Below are 16,541 nucleotides of genomic sequence, written 5' to 3' on the forward strand. Positions count from 1 at the left end.
CTAAAGACTATACTGCGATCACATTTGTGTGGTCAGAAGTTTTTCTGTGTAAAACAGAAAACGCAAGAAAGGATGAAAAACAATAAGAAAAGAACAAAGAATACTGAACCGTAGAAGTCCCACGATATGCATCGACTATTATTGCTAATTACAGTACTGAACCAAAGAGTATCTGAGAGCAGCTGATTAATTACGTGAAATCATTAATTCATGGTGCTACTTAGCATCCAAACTCTTCCCTCTTCATGTCCAACTCTCAATAATTACACCTTTAATTATCGCTCTCGGCGACAAAGCCAAAGCCAGAGCCAGAGACGATGTGTTAAAATTCGTAGTAACGTTATCCGATGTGGGATAGCCGAGCCCTCAGGGGAACCAGCACCGTTAGGTCAGAAGACAAAATACAATGATGGATTGTTTGAGAAGGCATTTATGACTCTTTTTGCAAGGAAGATGGAGAATTTTGCGGCTAAGTCTGCAAGTAAAAATGGTTCGCAGAAAGAGGAGAAGAAGAAGGGTTGGTTTGAATATGATTATGATAGTTTTGTAGATGTGTCGAGGAAAGTAATGCAAGGGAGGTCAAGGTTGCAGCAACAGCAAGTGGTTCGTGAGGTCCTCATGTCTATGCTTCCTCCTGGTGCTCCTGCTCAGGTACTAGCTAGTGTAATTTCTTCCTCATGTTTCACTACTAATATTAATACTCCGGCCGTAAGAGAAAAAAGTTAAAAATTAAAAGAGACCATGGCAATTGGGAATTGAACCAACAATCTGTTAAAGGTTTTAAACCACCGGGTTATGTCAAGGGGATTAATCAAAACGTAATATATACAGGCAAAATATAGATTTTCCTTTATAAGTATAATGTAATTTTTCGACGAAGGGGTTCGGGATCCCCTTCCGCCCCTGCCAGCAGTCCCAAATTCATAGTTTTATATTTGAGAAATAGACAATCAAAGTGGTAAATTATATTGTGGTACTGACACATACTAAATTATGATATATATTGAAATATGATGATCGATAGCAACAGTACCGTTATAATATTGGGAGGTAATTCTAGACACACTGAGAGAAATTCATCTATTTCCTCCATTTCATTTGAAGGGAATGTTTGACTAGATATGTCCGTCACTCCATAAGAAAGAAAGAGTTTTAGAACTTATGATCTTAATTAAATATACTATAAACTTATGCGATTAATGGAAAAATGAGAAATATAAAGTTAATTATTTTTAATTATATAATTGCATCATTTGAGATTGACACGTAAAATGGAACATTAGGGAATAATTAATAGATTCATATAACTAATCTAAGTGGTTTAGAATTGAATTATAGCTGATTAATTGATTGATTACAATAATAGCTCCGGGAAGTATATATGAGGCATTATGCTTCTTGAATTGATTTTTCAATATCTGGGCATGCTTAACAGTCGTCTTACCAACTGAAAATGTGAAGCATATCTTGTCTAAAGCTAAAGAAACATGAATACTTTGGGCATATTCTTTCCCTTAGCTTTAAAGCGTTCGTACTGGTGTTTGAAAAGGTAGAAAAGGTAGTGGGCAGACGTAAAGAGGTTACCACTTCCCACTTTAGACATTAGACAATAAACTGAAACAACTTGACGGTCCAAAATTTAAAGGTTGTGGTTCTACAAAATACCAAAAATGAATAATATACCAAAATGAATTATGATCCACTTGAATCTTATTTTGGAACACAGTATATCCTATTCATACACCATCGAGAAGTATTGAGAGTTGTTCAGCTATTTGTACTTGACGAATGTCTTTCTATCATTTTATTAGTATTTATTTTACATTATCTCTGAATTTTCCTATTTGTTGCCTTTTGATTGGAAAGGAGATCATACCTTAAAGTGGTTAGCAAGTGAATTATTTTTTGGCTAAAAGGTGACTAAAATACAAATGTATACTTCCTCTAACCCAATTTATCTGGCGGAGTTCGGATTTCGAGAGTCTTTCTTTGACAGTAATTTTTCATATGCCGTTTAGATATTTTGAATTATTAATTCTATGACTTTTATAGTACTTTTTACATAGTTTTTAAATATATAAATTTTATTTCAAAAGATTTAAAAATTTTATGTTTGAATTTACTGTCAAAATTAAGATATTTGCTCTAAAAATCCAAGCTCGGCCATATAAATTGGGACAGAGGGAGTAACTTCTATAATGTCAAAGAATGAACCTAGAAACTGTAAATGTTAAAGTGGAAATAAATCTAATGTTTGAGAAGGAAAATATCAAATTTATAATGTTGAAAAACAATCAAATTTGTAAAGTTGAATCTTTCTAAGCTTTTGAAAACGGCATGTGATTGTTCATTTCCATATATTTACAATTCGAAAGGTTCACGAATCATGATTGACGAAAATGTATCCTTAATTTAATTAACTTAATTCATTTGTTGCAGTTTAGGAAATTGTTTCCGCCTACAAAGTGGGCAGCAGAATTTAATGCCGCAATTACTGTGCCTTTCTTCTTCTGGTTAGTTGGTCCTTCTGAGGTACAGTACTGATCAAACCACTCTCATATACAAATTCCTATTTTGGGAACTGCCTATAGATCAGTTTATTCTACAACAAAATAGTTTATAAGCATCACTGTATTTTGAAAAAAAAAATTAGTTTTAAAATCATATCTTAGCTTTAATTATGTGCAATTTATCAACAGGTTGTGGAAGTGGAGGTTGGTGGGGTAAAGCAGAAAAGTGGGGTTCACATTAAAAAGTGCAGGTAAGATTATTTTGATAAAGTTTTATGACTTGACTATTATGGTGAAAAATGTTATGTGACAATAATATAATTTTGAATTTACTATTATAATTGGTAAATTCAAGTACTTTAATTAGTGAGACAAAAGTATTTTGTTTTATAATGTCAAAGGTATTTGGAGAATAGTGGGTGTGTAGGAATGTGTGTGAACATGTGCAAAATACCAACACAAGACTTCTTCACAAACGAATTTGGACTTCCATTAACAATGAATCCAAGTAAGTGCCCATCAACCTTATTTTCCGACACGAAGTATAAATAACATTATCTTATATTCTTCGTCCAACTTGTGTTCAATAATGCAGATTTTGAAGATATGAGTTGTGAAATGGTGTACGGACAAATACCACCGCCATTTGAAGAAGATCCAGTGGCGAAGCAACCTTGTTTAGCAGATATATGTACGTTGGTCCAACCTTCCTTAGTTCAATTTGGATACAAAGATTGCCAAGTTACTAACAATTAAGCTCATGTTTTATTTCTATACGCAGGCTCCATTGCAAATCTTAGCTCAAGTTTCTGCCCGAAACTCCAAGCCTAATTAGGTGAAGATGAGCCTGTTTAATGAGCGTGACGGACCAAATTTAGTATATAGATAGTACATATCTTTCGCATTCTAGTACAATTTATACCCATACAAGAGTATACATTTATGTTACTCCATACAAATGAAAGTTAAAAAAGTTATTGAATGTGGAATTCATAATCATAGGGACAAGCGATGTGAATTCTCTATGTTTTGATGAACGAGTTGTATGATATGCTTCCTTAGAATACAAAAATTAAATATATTTATTGCTCCCAAGCGCACACGCAAATATACAAGGTCGATAAATAATATAGGATTGTAAGTCCAGATATTGTACCCACAGGGACTTGTGATTAATTAACTATCAACTAAATTAAACCCAAACAATTAATCTATTCAAGTAAATCCTAAAGTATGAATATTTAACTAAAACTAATCTAGAGTAACAAACTAAGAGATTAAAGGAAACAAGTTGGCGAATATTAGAGATGAATTCAATGAGAGACAATAGTCTAGAGCTGTGGGTTAGCTAACAATCCATTGAGTCTTCCACTTAAATTGTCTAATTAATTTATCTGGTTTATTGGTTGACATGGTTAATATTACTCGTAATCTTCTCCCAAAGTACTACTCGCCTATTCAAGCTAACCTAACTCCTATATTCCTATAAAATTAGGATTAACAAGGCGATTAGGTATATCCCTATCCTAACCGCAAATCCGTTCCCGATGCTCAGGTTCAAGATCTTGTTCTACTTAATCTTATATACAATCTAGAATTCCCTCTCCCGAGTTCAATCCTAGATTCATAGATAGTATTCAATTGTTGATCAAGTAATCAAGTAATTAAGCGCAAGATTGAATAAATAAACCAATATGATAAAATAATAAGAACAATTCAAGCTTCAAACTACAACGTTCATGTTCATGTAGCACCCAAAACTCTAGAACTAATAAACTATAAGATTAAAAGAAAAGAAGAGAAGAAAAACTAGTTAGAAGCCTCCTCCAAGCATGGTGTGTGTTCCTCCACGTGAATTCTCCTTCAAAGTATGTAAGATCTCCTCCAAATTAGGTTTATGACCCCTTTTATAAGAGTTGAGACCGTGTAGAGCCGAAATAACCTTGTCCCGAGTAAAATAGAAAAATCCCGCAATCGCAACGTCCGGACCAGCGCCTCGCGCTGACCTTAGCGCTGAATCCAGTAAGTTTTTACGCTCAATTCCTTCAATGTTGGCTTTGAATTGTATCTCTTTATTTTGTCTTCCACGTGGGGGACAAACACCAAAAGGGTGTCCCCCCTTTGTCTCATCCGTTTAAATTATTTTATTTTTCTTTCTTTTTTTTCCGCGTTTTATTCAATATTGCTCCAAATCTCTTCATCTTCACACTGCTTTATTCCTACACTGTTAAAATATAATATTAAGCATAAAATAATATAATTAATACTTAAGAGATGATTAAAAGTGCTAGAATATGAGGCAATAATGGGTAAATATATACATTTTTGGCCGAATATCACAACCCACTAGGGGTGTTCATAAAAACCCGAAAAATCGAACCAAACCACAAACCGACCAAAAAAACCGATATATTTTAGGTTTGGTTTGGTTTTGGTTTTGAATTTTAAAAACTGATCAAATTTGGTTTGGTTGTGGTTTTAATAAAAAAATAACAGAAAAAACCGAATCAAACTGACTATAGAAGTAGCTATTTAAATTTATTATTACACATATATATGTATATTTTTATATAAAGTTTCTAAAATTTTATGATACATATTAGTCGTTTGTATTTTTAATCTAGTCCTTTCCTATTATAATAATCTAATTTTTTGCCTTTACATTCTAGTTTGATTGGTAGTTTTCTTTTGCTAATTTATTTCATGTTAAAAATAATCGATTTTTAATTATGTACTTAAAGTATTCATCACTATTTGATTCAATTATCATCAATATATCTTAGTAAATGATAGATTTCTCAAAGAGCAATTGGTTTGATAGTGTTACGTTGAAAATGTAGTCGCTGGGATATGTGTTTGGTAGTGTATGTCTCATATTTAAGAAAAAATCGATAAATAACTGAAAAAACTGAAAAGCCGACAAAAACCGACTTAATTGGTTTGGTTTGGTTCCAATATTTTAAGAACCGATTTACTTGGTTTGGTTTCTTTTTAGGGAAAAACCGATCCAAACTGAACCATGAACACCCCCAAACCCCACACTTAAACTCTTGCTCGTCCTCGAGTAAATATTAAAACCACTCTCGATAAATCAACCCTAGAAACATCACCACTTCGGTTAATACTAACAATTAGGACCTATAGCAACTCAAACCATATCAAATATATATTTTCTGATCATCGTGCAAAGATATACAAGTCACAAACAAACAACAAACTTCTAACCTGCTAACCTCAGAGAGGGACTCTAACTCACCAAATTTTATGCCCGCTTACCTATTCTATCAAATAAATATAATAAAATCACCTACCTATCATAAAACAAGTGCCCTCATAAGAATAAATAGTCCATACACTCAAATCAAAGAATGAATATAATTTAAGGACTTAGCATCAAAGAACAACTCTCACACTCACAAACGAATTCACATGTATGCACAAAGAATCATAGGCTTGCCCATTATGTACATCTCTACTAATTAAGTGTGCTCGAATAGAATCAAATAAGACTTTAACGGGCTGTAATGTTGGCTAGGGGATGGGTAGGAAAACTATATAATAGTGACTTTCACTTCCCTAAGCACTTTGCACTTTTAGACTTCATCACCCATTATTTTCATCTCTTAATTTTAATTTTCAGCCCTCTCATCATCTATTGTTTCACAAGTATTTCCCTCATATCAAGAACGTTTCATTTTTTTTAAAATATTTTTTTTCTCTTTTTTTTTTCTTCATGTCATATTCTTTTCAAGAGGGCCTTTTTATCACTTTTCAGCTATCGTTGGTCACCATTTTTCACTTAATCATCCCTTTCTTCAAATTTATTAATTAATATCATAGCCAAGCAACAGTGCTCAAGGAAGCAGGGTGCAAAAACTAGGGATTCAACAAAAGGATCAAGGCAAAAATACAGCTTCCAAATAAAAGGCTACAGGCTCAAAGGGCTAACTAGTGGTACAATATCTTAAAAGGCTAAAATTCACAAGACATATCAAAGAAAGCCTATTATCATCTTCTAAACAGAGAAACACTTTTATTTCGCTTCAATAACATGCAGGGCAAGTTCTAGACTAAGATGCAAAACATGGAATATATGCAAGAAATCCTCACCACACATGGCACAAGTATCAATCAAGATAGATCAATTCTACTCTAAGACAGACAAGATCATAGTGAACGAAAAAATAAGAATAAGCTATATACAGAGTCACAGCCTTGAGCTTAGGTATCAGAAAGTCTACTATTTTATTCATTACTCAAGCACTCAGAAGAAAGTACTACTCAAGCTTATGCCTAAATATGCTAGTATCAAACAAGTTACAAAGGTTTCTCTTCTCCTCTTTTTCTACTCCTAAAAAAAGAAAAAAAATAATCTAATCCTAGAACAAAAAGAAAATATTTTTGGTTTTTATTGGATTTTTATCCCTCAAAAAAACTGTCCACAAAATTCATCGTCGGGAAAAGTCCAAGTTTTCTGCTTTTTTCTTCATTTTTTGTTTTTTTCACTTTTTTTTTCTTTACACAAAAACTAGTACATTAAGAAAGAGTACTACAACTAAACTAGGATAGCACAGAAAATCACCCAGACAATCTCCTCACCCCACACATAAAATTGTGCAATGTCCTCAATACATACAATAAATAACAAGAGGGTAAAAGAGACTCCCTGGTAGGCCAAAGGCCGAAGCACGAGCAGTTCACGAGACACTCAGACTTTTTCCAGTTATGATCTTTTGTGTGGGCACCCCAAACTTAGTTTCAACAACCTGCTCGGTTATGCATACGCCTATTAACTTTGATTCCATGCTCCTACTCCTACAAAATACAAAAATAACACAATAATAAATAAACAAAATAAACAAAATAAGAAAAATAATAGAATTGGGTTGCCTCCCAACAAGGGCTTGATTTAATGTCGCGGCACAACGCCATCACTTTCAACACTTTTTCATCCACTTTGAGGATATAAATTGCGTCCCCAATTTTGCATCAATTTTTCTGTCACGTTCCTGGGGCAGTGGTGTGAAAATAAAGGAACCAAGCAATAGATATCACATTTTGCACTTCTTGGCCCTTAAGTGAGGGATGTCATTTGTCTCTTTTCAGAATATATGCACTTTGTTCTCCATTCATTGACTCCTCCATAAACTCGAATGGATCAATTCTCATGTCACCAACCAAGTACAATGTTGAAAAGTGTTTAGAATGAGGTCCAATGCACTCCAACCCTATAATCGCTTCACTTTTAACATCCTTACTTTTGCACACTTCCTCAACCTTGGCATCATTAATAATATTGTGGTTGAATAGCTGAAATTTCTCTTTCCGCTCCATAAGCTAGCCAGTATCAACAAAAATTGGTTGTAGGGCATCAAATACCTCAACTTTTTATTCAATTGAGCCTGCAGGTCATGGATATCTGAGCCAAATTGGTCTATCTCTTGCCTGAGTTCAGTTCTTTCGTCTATCAGTTATTCTGCCATATTTGAAAGACCATTACGTAGAACCCCATGAAATTTTACCAGTTTAGCTTGTTCCTCTAGCCAAGATTGACTCATGATATCTGCTTCTTCAAAGTTATCTTCTTGTGGGAACTCGCTCTCTTCGTCGAGTTGAGGTTCTTCTTGAAAATTGGCCATTAATTCGTCCATTCTAGCCTGTAGTCCTTTGATTGCTAAGGAAATCTTTTTGTGAATTTCATCTTGTTGCTCGACTACTTGCCTTATCATGTCCATAATACGGGCAACGCGTTCCATATCCTCCACTTTATTGCTCCTATCAAACTCATAAACATTATTAGAAACATCATAATAAGAGCACTGAGATGGATAATAAGAATTAGGACAACCATCCTAATGGCCACCTTGACCACCACACACATTACAAATATTCCACTCATAAGATTGAGATTCATAATTTTACCACAAGTGTGGTCCTCCACAATATGGACAAGGATCACCATAATAAGAATAACCAATATTTGACCAATTCTCATTCCAAGATGCCATGTCAACAAAGATAATAAAATATTAAACTAAGATAAAATAAATAAAAAAACTTGAATAGACAAAAAGTAAAAATCTAATCTAGTAAAATAGTTAATTTCTAAGTTCCCGACAACGTCGTCAAAAACTTGTTGCTCCCAAATGCACACACAAGTATACATGGTCGACAAGTAATATAGGATTGTAAGTCCAGATATCGTACCCACAGGGACTTGTGATTTAACTATCAACTAAATTAAACCCAAACAATTAATTCTATTCAAGCGAATCCTAAAGTATGAATATTTAACTAAAACTAATCTAGAGTAACAAACTAAGAGATTAAAGAAAAAAAGTCGGCAAATATTAGAAACGAATTCAATGAGAGACAATATTCAAGAGCTGTGGGTTAGCTAACAATCCGCTGCGTCTTCCACTTAAATTGTCTAATTAATTTATTTGGTTTATTAGTTGACAAGGTTAATATTACTCGTAGTCTTTTCCCAAAGTACTACTCGCCTATTCAAGCTAACCTAACGCCGATATTCCTATGAAATTAGGATTAACAAGAACGCATTAATAATTTCCGTATAATAACCAAGCAAGGTGATTAGGTATATCCCTATCCTAATCGCAAATCTGTTCCCGATGCTCAGGTTCAAGATCTTACTCTACTCAATCTTATATATAATCTAGAATTCCCTCTCCCGAGTTCAATCCTAGATTCATAGATAGTATTCAATTGGTGATCAAGCAATCAAATAATTAAGCGCAAGATTGAATAAATAAACCAATATGATAAAATAATAAGAATAATTCAAGCTTCAAACTACAACGTTCATGTAGTACCCAAAACTCTAGAACCAATAAACAATGAGATTAAAGGAAAATAAGAGAAGAAAAACTAGTTAGAAGCCTCCTGCAAGCGTGGCGTGTGTTTTTCCACGTGAATTCTCCTTCAAACTATGTTAGATCTCCTCCAAATTAAGTTTAGAACCCCTTTTATACGAGTTGGGACCGTGTAGAGCCGAAATAACCTTGTCCCGAGCAAAATAGAAAAATCCCGCAATCGCAGCGTCCAGACCAGCGGCTCACGCGGGCCTTAGCACTGAATCCAGTAAGTTTTTACGTCCAATTCCTTCAATGTTGGATTTGAATTGTATCTCTTTATTTTGTCTTCCACTTGACGGGACAAACACCAAAGGGTGTTCCCCATTTGTCTCATCCTTTTAAATTATTTTATTTTTCTTTCTTTTAATTCCGCATTTTATTCAATTTTGCTCTAAATCTCTTCATCTTCACACTGCTTTATCTCTACACAATTAAAATATAATACTAAATACAAAGTAATATAATAAATACTCAAGAGATGATTAAAAGTACTAGAATATGAGGCAACAATGGGTAAATATATGTATTTTTGGCCGAATATCAATATTCTTGGTATCTACTTAAGTGCAAAGTTCTATATTAGTTCTTATAAGATCATGTCATCGAGGACAATAGAAATGTTAAATTTTTTTATATATAAATACGTGTGAAACTTTTTGGAACATTTCAAGAAATAAAGAAGACAATATAAGGATTTGATACTATAACACATATATAATATAGGATCATTTATGCAAGGTGGTGGTGGAAGAAGAAGTAGGGAAGGGGTAAAATAGGTTGGGACGGTGAGATGGCATGCCATGTTGCGTCCATCCTGATGACATGTGTACATGAGACGGTGTTGTCCACGGTGGAGGGTCCTAATAGAGGAGGGATATTCTTGCACCAATTTTGAGATGTCAGGGGCAATGATAGACCAAAACTATAACGAAGGATATCAATGATCCTATTCGTATAGTAGAAGGGTATTTTCGACCCTTTTCCCTATAATAATGTATACGGTCGAAACTGATTTCGGCCTTCATACGTCTGATCGAGATGGGATCATAATGGATCGAAAAAAGTCTTCATAAAATCGAGATGGATCCGAAGATGGCACAAACGAGCTTCAGATTTCAGGTACAGGTTATACACCGAGCTCGAAGTCATTATCGAGCTCGGGTCAGAATCGAACTATGATGAGATGTGATTGAATCGAGCTTAAGGGCCAGAGTCCAACCAATACCGAGCCCAAGTCATTTCCGGACCCCGAGTCAGCATCGACCTCGAACCCGCACCGAACTCTAAAGCTGGACGCCGACCAATATCGACCGATACCGAGTCCGATCAGGGTCGAGCTCACAGACAAGAGTCGTTGCAGCCGCACTAAGGGAGAGAATCTCGACGGAAATTAGGGAAAATCTGATTTATCATGGGTTCCCCACTATGTATTTTTAATTATATCTAAATTAGGGTTCACTCACTATAAAAGGGAAGGCTATATTCCTGTAAAAAGGGGGAAGAAAGTTTTGGCATACATTGTAACTGAGATATCATACATTCCTATATTGAAGACTTATCCTTTTTAGATTCATAGATTGATTCATCTTGCCTAATCCATAAATCATCTTCTTTCCAACTTTGCTTATTTTTTCATTCTTTGCAATCAATATTCGATATTTCCATTTTACTCTTATGATTTGTGTCAAGTTATACCACATATCCTTAGAACTACGTACAAATTCAACTCTATCTATTTTTCGGGTAAACAGTTTGGTGCCCACCGTAGGGCTAAGGATAACAGTGGTTATTTGATATGAATCTGCAAAAACATACCATTTCACGCTTATTTTCAGAAGTGCCTTTGATTTCAGATTAGCAACGACGAGCTCTCAAATTAAATGGCCTTACCTATTGACAACGAAGTTGGCCTTCAAGGTGAGAACAACAACTTGACACCCGGGGCCGCAATGCCGCTTGTCGACGCCGGTGGAGCTCTAGTCGAAGTGCCATTAGACGTTAATTCGCATGTGGCCATTGAGTCAAACCCACATTCTGAACCTGAAAATAGCAGTCATGGTGACACTCGATCTGCAGCTCGAGATACCCATAACGTCGAGAAAAACAGTGTTAGCTTGCGTATGATTTTCAAAATGTTGCAAGCTCAACATGTAGCGATAGCTCAGTTACAGAGTCAAACCCAGGTACCGAGGAGGCCGGAGCCCAGTCCACCCCAAGGAGTCACCCACAGGATGGATCCTGCTATAGTAAGATCAAATGAGCAAGAGTCGGGGACTAATCCCGAAATTGCTAAGATGTTCGAAGAACTGAACAAACGAATAGAATCAGGAGGATCGAGGCAAATGACAAAAGTGTGGAAACATATAACTCCAGATTTGATCAGATCCCAGGGGCACCACCGATACTGAAGGGCTTAGATTCCAAAAAAATTACACAAAAGCCTTTCCCCCCAAGCGCGGCTCCTGAACCGATCCCAAAGAAGTTTCGCATGCCCAAGATTCCTAAATATAATGGAACGACCGATCCCAACGAACATGTCACCTCTTACACATGTGCCATCAAAGGGAACGATCTAGAGGACGATGAGATCGAATATGTATTATTGAAGAAATTCGGTAAAATCCTGTCAAAGGGAGCAATGTTATGGTATCATAATTTACCATCTAATTATATCAATTCTTTTGCTATGCTTGCAGATTCCGTCGTAAAAGCGCACGCCGTGGCCATAAAGGTCGAGACAAGGAAGTCGGACCTGTTCAAGTTAAGATAAAAGGATAACGAGATGCTAAGGGAGTTCGTATCTCGTTTTCAAATGGAACGAATGGATCTGCCACCAGTCACAGACGATTGGACTATTCAGGCTTTCACCCAAGGTTTGAACGAATGAAGTTCGATGGCCTCCCGACGATTGAAGCATAACCTGATCGAGTATCCTGCTATTACTTGGGCCGATGTGCATAATCGATACCGATCCAAAATAAGAGTCGAAGATGACCAGTTGGGTCCTGGTTCCGTTATTAAAAGGGCTGCCAACCGAGAACAGAGGTCGATCAAAGACCGATACTGGCCGTATAATGGAAATCCTACAAGCTCTATGTGATAAACGGTCAAAACGATACTACTGCTAATGTACAACCCCCCTGTTCAATTATATTTTGAAACTAACCCTTGCAGGTGTTCGACCAAAGACGAAGATTAATGAATTCGATCAGGATATAAGATGGATTATTCAACATGAAGCCTTAGGTATGAAAGCTCGTGTTGCACTCTTTTTCCCTTAGACCGCTTTTGTCCCGAATGGGTTTTTCGGCAAGGTTTTTTAATGAGGAAACCATTGATCGTGCTAACTCGAAACAATTCAACAGTATTTGAGGCCTCCTTACAATCAACCTCAAATACTCGGGGGCATACCATTGTCATTGAACATATCAACGATAATTATCAAGTACGGTGCAAAGGAAGTTACTTCGTTATTTCATGGCAACATGGTCTCAACAAGAAAAATTGTAAGGGCCAAATGGTCAAATGAGCCATGCCCATGTAGTTGGCCCGAGCCCTGACACAAAACATGAACACATGTATAATGACTTACAAAGAAATATTTATTCTTTACCGATATCTTATATCCAAGAAACAATTCCTCTATTTCGACACCTATTATGTGAACAAGCTTAAGGGCCGACCATTACCCCATAAATCGGGGACTGCCAACTGAAAAATCAACGAGTTCAAGCAACACTCACTATAAAGACCAAGGGCTACACCGACTCGAGTTCAAGCAACCATTTGGGGACTATCTACGAAGTCCAAGGGCTACCCTATTTCGAGTTCGAGCAAGCACGCACTCGACCATTAAGCCTACGGGCTACATTACTTCGAGTTCGAATCACTCACTCGACTAAGCCTACGGGCTACTCTTGTTTCGAGTTCGAGCAAATACTCACTCAACTAATAAGCCTACGGGCTACATCACTTCGAGTTCGAGCAAGCACTCACTCGACGACTAAGCCTACAGGCTACTCCTATTTCGAGTTCGAGCAATCACTCACTCGACCATTAAGACTACGGGCTACATTACTTCGAGTTCGAATCATTCACTCGACTACTAAGCCTACGGGCTACTCTTATTTTGAGTTCGAGCAATCACTCACTCGACCATTAAGCCTACAGGCTACATTATTTTGAGTTCGAATCATTCACTCAACTACTAAGCCTACGGGCTACTCTTATTTCGAGTTCGAGCAATCACTCACTCGACCATTAAGCCTACGGGATACATTATTTCGAGTTCGAATCATTCACTCGACTACTAAGCCTACGGGCTACTCTTATTTCGAGTTCGAGCAAGCACTCACTAGACTACTAAGCCTATGTGCTACTTTTATTTCGAGTTCGAGCAATCACTCACTCGACCATTAAGCCTACGGGCTACATTACTTTGAGTTTGAATCATTCACTCGACTACTAAGCTTACGGGCTACTCTTATTTCGAGTTTGAGCAATCACTCACTCGACCATTAAGCCTATGGGCTACATTACTTCGAGTTTGAATCACTCACTCGACTAATAAGCCTACGAGCTACATCATTTCGAGTTCGAGCAAGCACTCACTCGACTACTAAGCCTACGGGCTACTCTTATTTCAAGTTCGAGAAATTACTCTCTTGACCATTAAGCCTACAGGCTACATTATTTCGAGTTCGAATCATTCACTCGACCATTAAACCCACGGGCTACATCACTTCGAGTTCGAGCAAGCACTCACTCGACTACTAAGCCTACGGGCTACTCTTATTTTGAGTTCGAGGAAAGCGCTCACTCGACTACTAAGCCTACATGCTACCTTTCTTTGAGTTCGAGCAACCACTCACTTAACTATTAAGCCTACAGGCTACCTGTCTTCGAGTTCAAGCAAATCACTCACTTGACTATTAAATCTACAGGCTATATTTCTTCGAGTTCGAACAAAGCACTCACCCGGTCATAAAAGCTGCAAGGTCCGAATTCGATCAAATTGCCTAAAGCCTTATGAAAACCTTCGTAAGGCATGAATAAAACAAGATCTTCACAAGGCAGAAAACAGAGGCAAGTCGGGAAAAGAAAAAATCATTATATATACATACAAGAATGTTTACAACGCCCAAACAAGGCCCTACACAAAAAAAACCAAAATGAAAACTAAAGGCTAAGTTTCTTGGTTGTCTACGGGGGCAGTCTCTTCTCCGTCGGGCTCCTCCCTTCTCTCGGACCCACTCTTTCTCCCACCATCGCCATCATCATCATCGAAAGCCAAGGCTTCAGCATCGGCTTCGAGCTCTTTAGCCTTTTTTATCTCTTCGGTGAGATCGAAACCTCGAGCATGGATCTCCTCGAGGGTCTCCCTCCGAGATTGGCATTTAGCAAGTTCAGCAACCCAATGTGCTCGAGTGTTGGCAATTTTGGCTGCCTCTCTTGCCTGTACTTGAGCAGCTTCAGCATTGGCCCGATAGACGGCCACGAATGCATTGCATCGGCCTTTGCCTTTTCGGCGTCAGATTTGGCCTTGGCAAGTTCACAGGCCAACCGAGTCTCGAGATCCTCTATTCTTCTTGCTTGAACCGAGCTTTTATCCTTCATGCTTTGAAGTTGGTTTTCGGCCGATGATAATTGGGCTTGAGCAGTTTCTTTTTCTGTGGTAAGATGGTCCATGCCATATTTCCATCCCAAGGTCTCCGCCCTTATCATATCGAGCTCCTCACGAAGCTTCCCAATAACCTTAAGCTTCTGCTGCAGCTGTGAGATCGAAATATTATCCACTGTTCCAAAATTGAGCCCATGGGTTTTTAAGATTACCATTACCTTCTCGGTTAGGTTGGTCTTGTCTTGTTGAGCCTTGGCCAATTTAGTTCGGAGGTCCTTGATTTCTTCTTCCCTTTGTCCGAAGAGGAGTCTAAGGGCGTTCATCTCCTCCGTGACCCATCGGAGGTCGGCCTCATACCGACGCAGCTTAGCTCGAGACCGAGAACACGCTTCTCGATGAACCACTACTGCCTAAGAAGAAAGAAGAAAAGAAGTTAGAAAAGAATAGCAAACATGAAAGTGGTATCGAAGAAGAAAGTTAGAGCTTACTCGATTTAAAGCTTGTTGCACTTTACAAAAAAGGCCAGACACATCACTAGGGCCAGTAACATCCTCGACACCAGTAAACAAATCACAGAAGGGGTCCTCCCCTTCATGAGATCGGTTTATCTCGAGGGCCCCCAAAGCTTAAGCTTCCTGAATCGCCCTTTCAAAAAAAGCAGGGAGAATGGGCGAGTCTCTGATTATTATTGCCCCAAGCGACTCGCTTGGGGCGTTCTCCTCAGCTCGGAGAGCTTCAAGACCGGCTCCTTCTGATATTCTCACTGTTTGTTGACTTTGGTGGGAAGCATCCTCGACCTCTAACGATTCGGGGACTCTGCCCGAACCTCCCTCCGATATCTCCTTAGTCCGAGGCGGAGCTTTATAAATCACCATTGATTCAGCTTCCTTTGGGGCATCGATGGTTTTTTTCATTCGAGCCACCAGCACGGACCCATCATTTTCTTCTTCTTCCTCATCTTCATCTCTTAGATGCAGGACTGATTCCATGGTTAAAGGGATGGTATTCTTCCTCAGCTTTGGATCTTCGGAAGCAGAGGTTCGTTTTCTCTTATTATCCTTCACCGGTTTTGGTGCAGAGAGTTCGAAGCCTCTTCCTCGCCGGGCGGGGGCCTCAAAACTGTATCTTTGCCCACACCTGCATACAGGAAAATTGATTTAAGTATATGGAGAGCATCTCGTTCGAACTACCAAAGATACGAGAAAAAGGCTTACCGTGATTTTTGGCCTCCCATCGGCCCTTCGACAAATCACACCATGAGCGCTCGACATATGTGGAGGTCGAAGCTAGATCCCGTACCCAGTTCTTGAGGTCGGGAACCGCACCAGGCATCCAAGGAACCGCTGCAACACGAAAAGGGGATATCGGTGAGAAAAGAAATTAATGGGCAATGAAGTTTTATTAACCCTGTCACACCTCCTTTTTCCCGAAGGGGGAATAGGGATAAGGGAGTATTTCCAATTTAAGTGACATTAGTCGAAATGGGAATATTTATTCAATCAAAGTCGCCACTTGGAATATTTATGGTGTTCTAAG

General features: G+C 37.8%; 2 protein-coding genes across 2 annotated transcripts; one reads left to right on the forward strand and one right to left on the reverse strand.

Annotated features, from left to right (window-relative positions):
* The first annotated feature begins 20 nt into the window (after positions 1-20).
* On the forward strand, positions 21-3,605 carry LOC104116423 (beta-carotene isomerase D27, chloroplastic). The gene is made up of 6 exons (XM_009627274.4): positions 21-651; positions 2,440-2,532; positions 2,700-2,761; positions 2,912-3,018; positions 3,106-3,201; positions 3,292-3,605. The coding sequence occupies exons 1-6, from the start codon at positions 211-213 to the stop codon at positions 3,339-3,341; spliced, it is 849 nt and encodes a 282-aa protein (XP_009625569.1). The 5' UTR covers positions 21-210; the 3' UTR covers positions 3,342-3,605.
* Positions 3,606-14,516: 10,911 nt separating this feature from the next.
* LOC138903649 (uncharacterized) lies at positions 14,517-16,239 on the reverse strand. The gene is made up of 4 exons (XM_070192076.1): positions 16,220-16,239; positions 15,698-16,142; positions 14,984-15,415; positions 14,517-14,537 (listed from the first exon to the last, which is right to left on the reverse strand). Exons 1-4 carry the CDS (start codon positions 16,237-16,239, stop codon positions 14,517-14,519), a joined length of 918 nt encoding a protein of 305 aa, XP_070048177.1.
* Positions 16,240-16,541: the final 302 nt, after the last annotated feature.

Source organism: Nicotiana tomentosiformis, chromosome 12, assembly GCF_000390325.3.
Source record: "Nicotiana tomentosiformis chromosome 12, ASM39032v3, whole genome shotgun sequence".
NCBI lineage: Eukaryota > Viridiplantae > Streptophyta > Magnoliopsida > Solanales > Solanaceae > Nicotiana > Nicotiana tomentosiformis.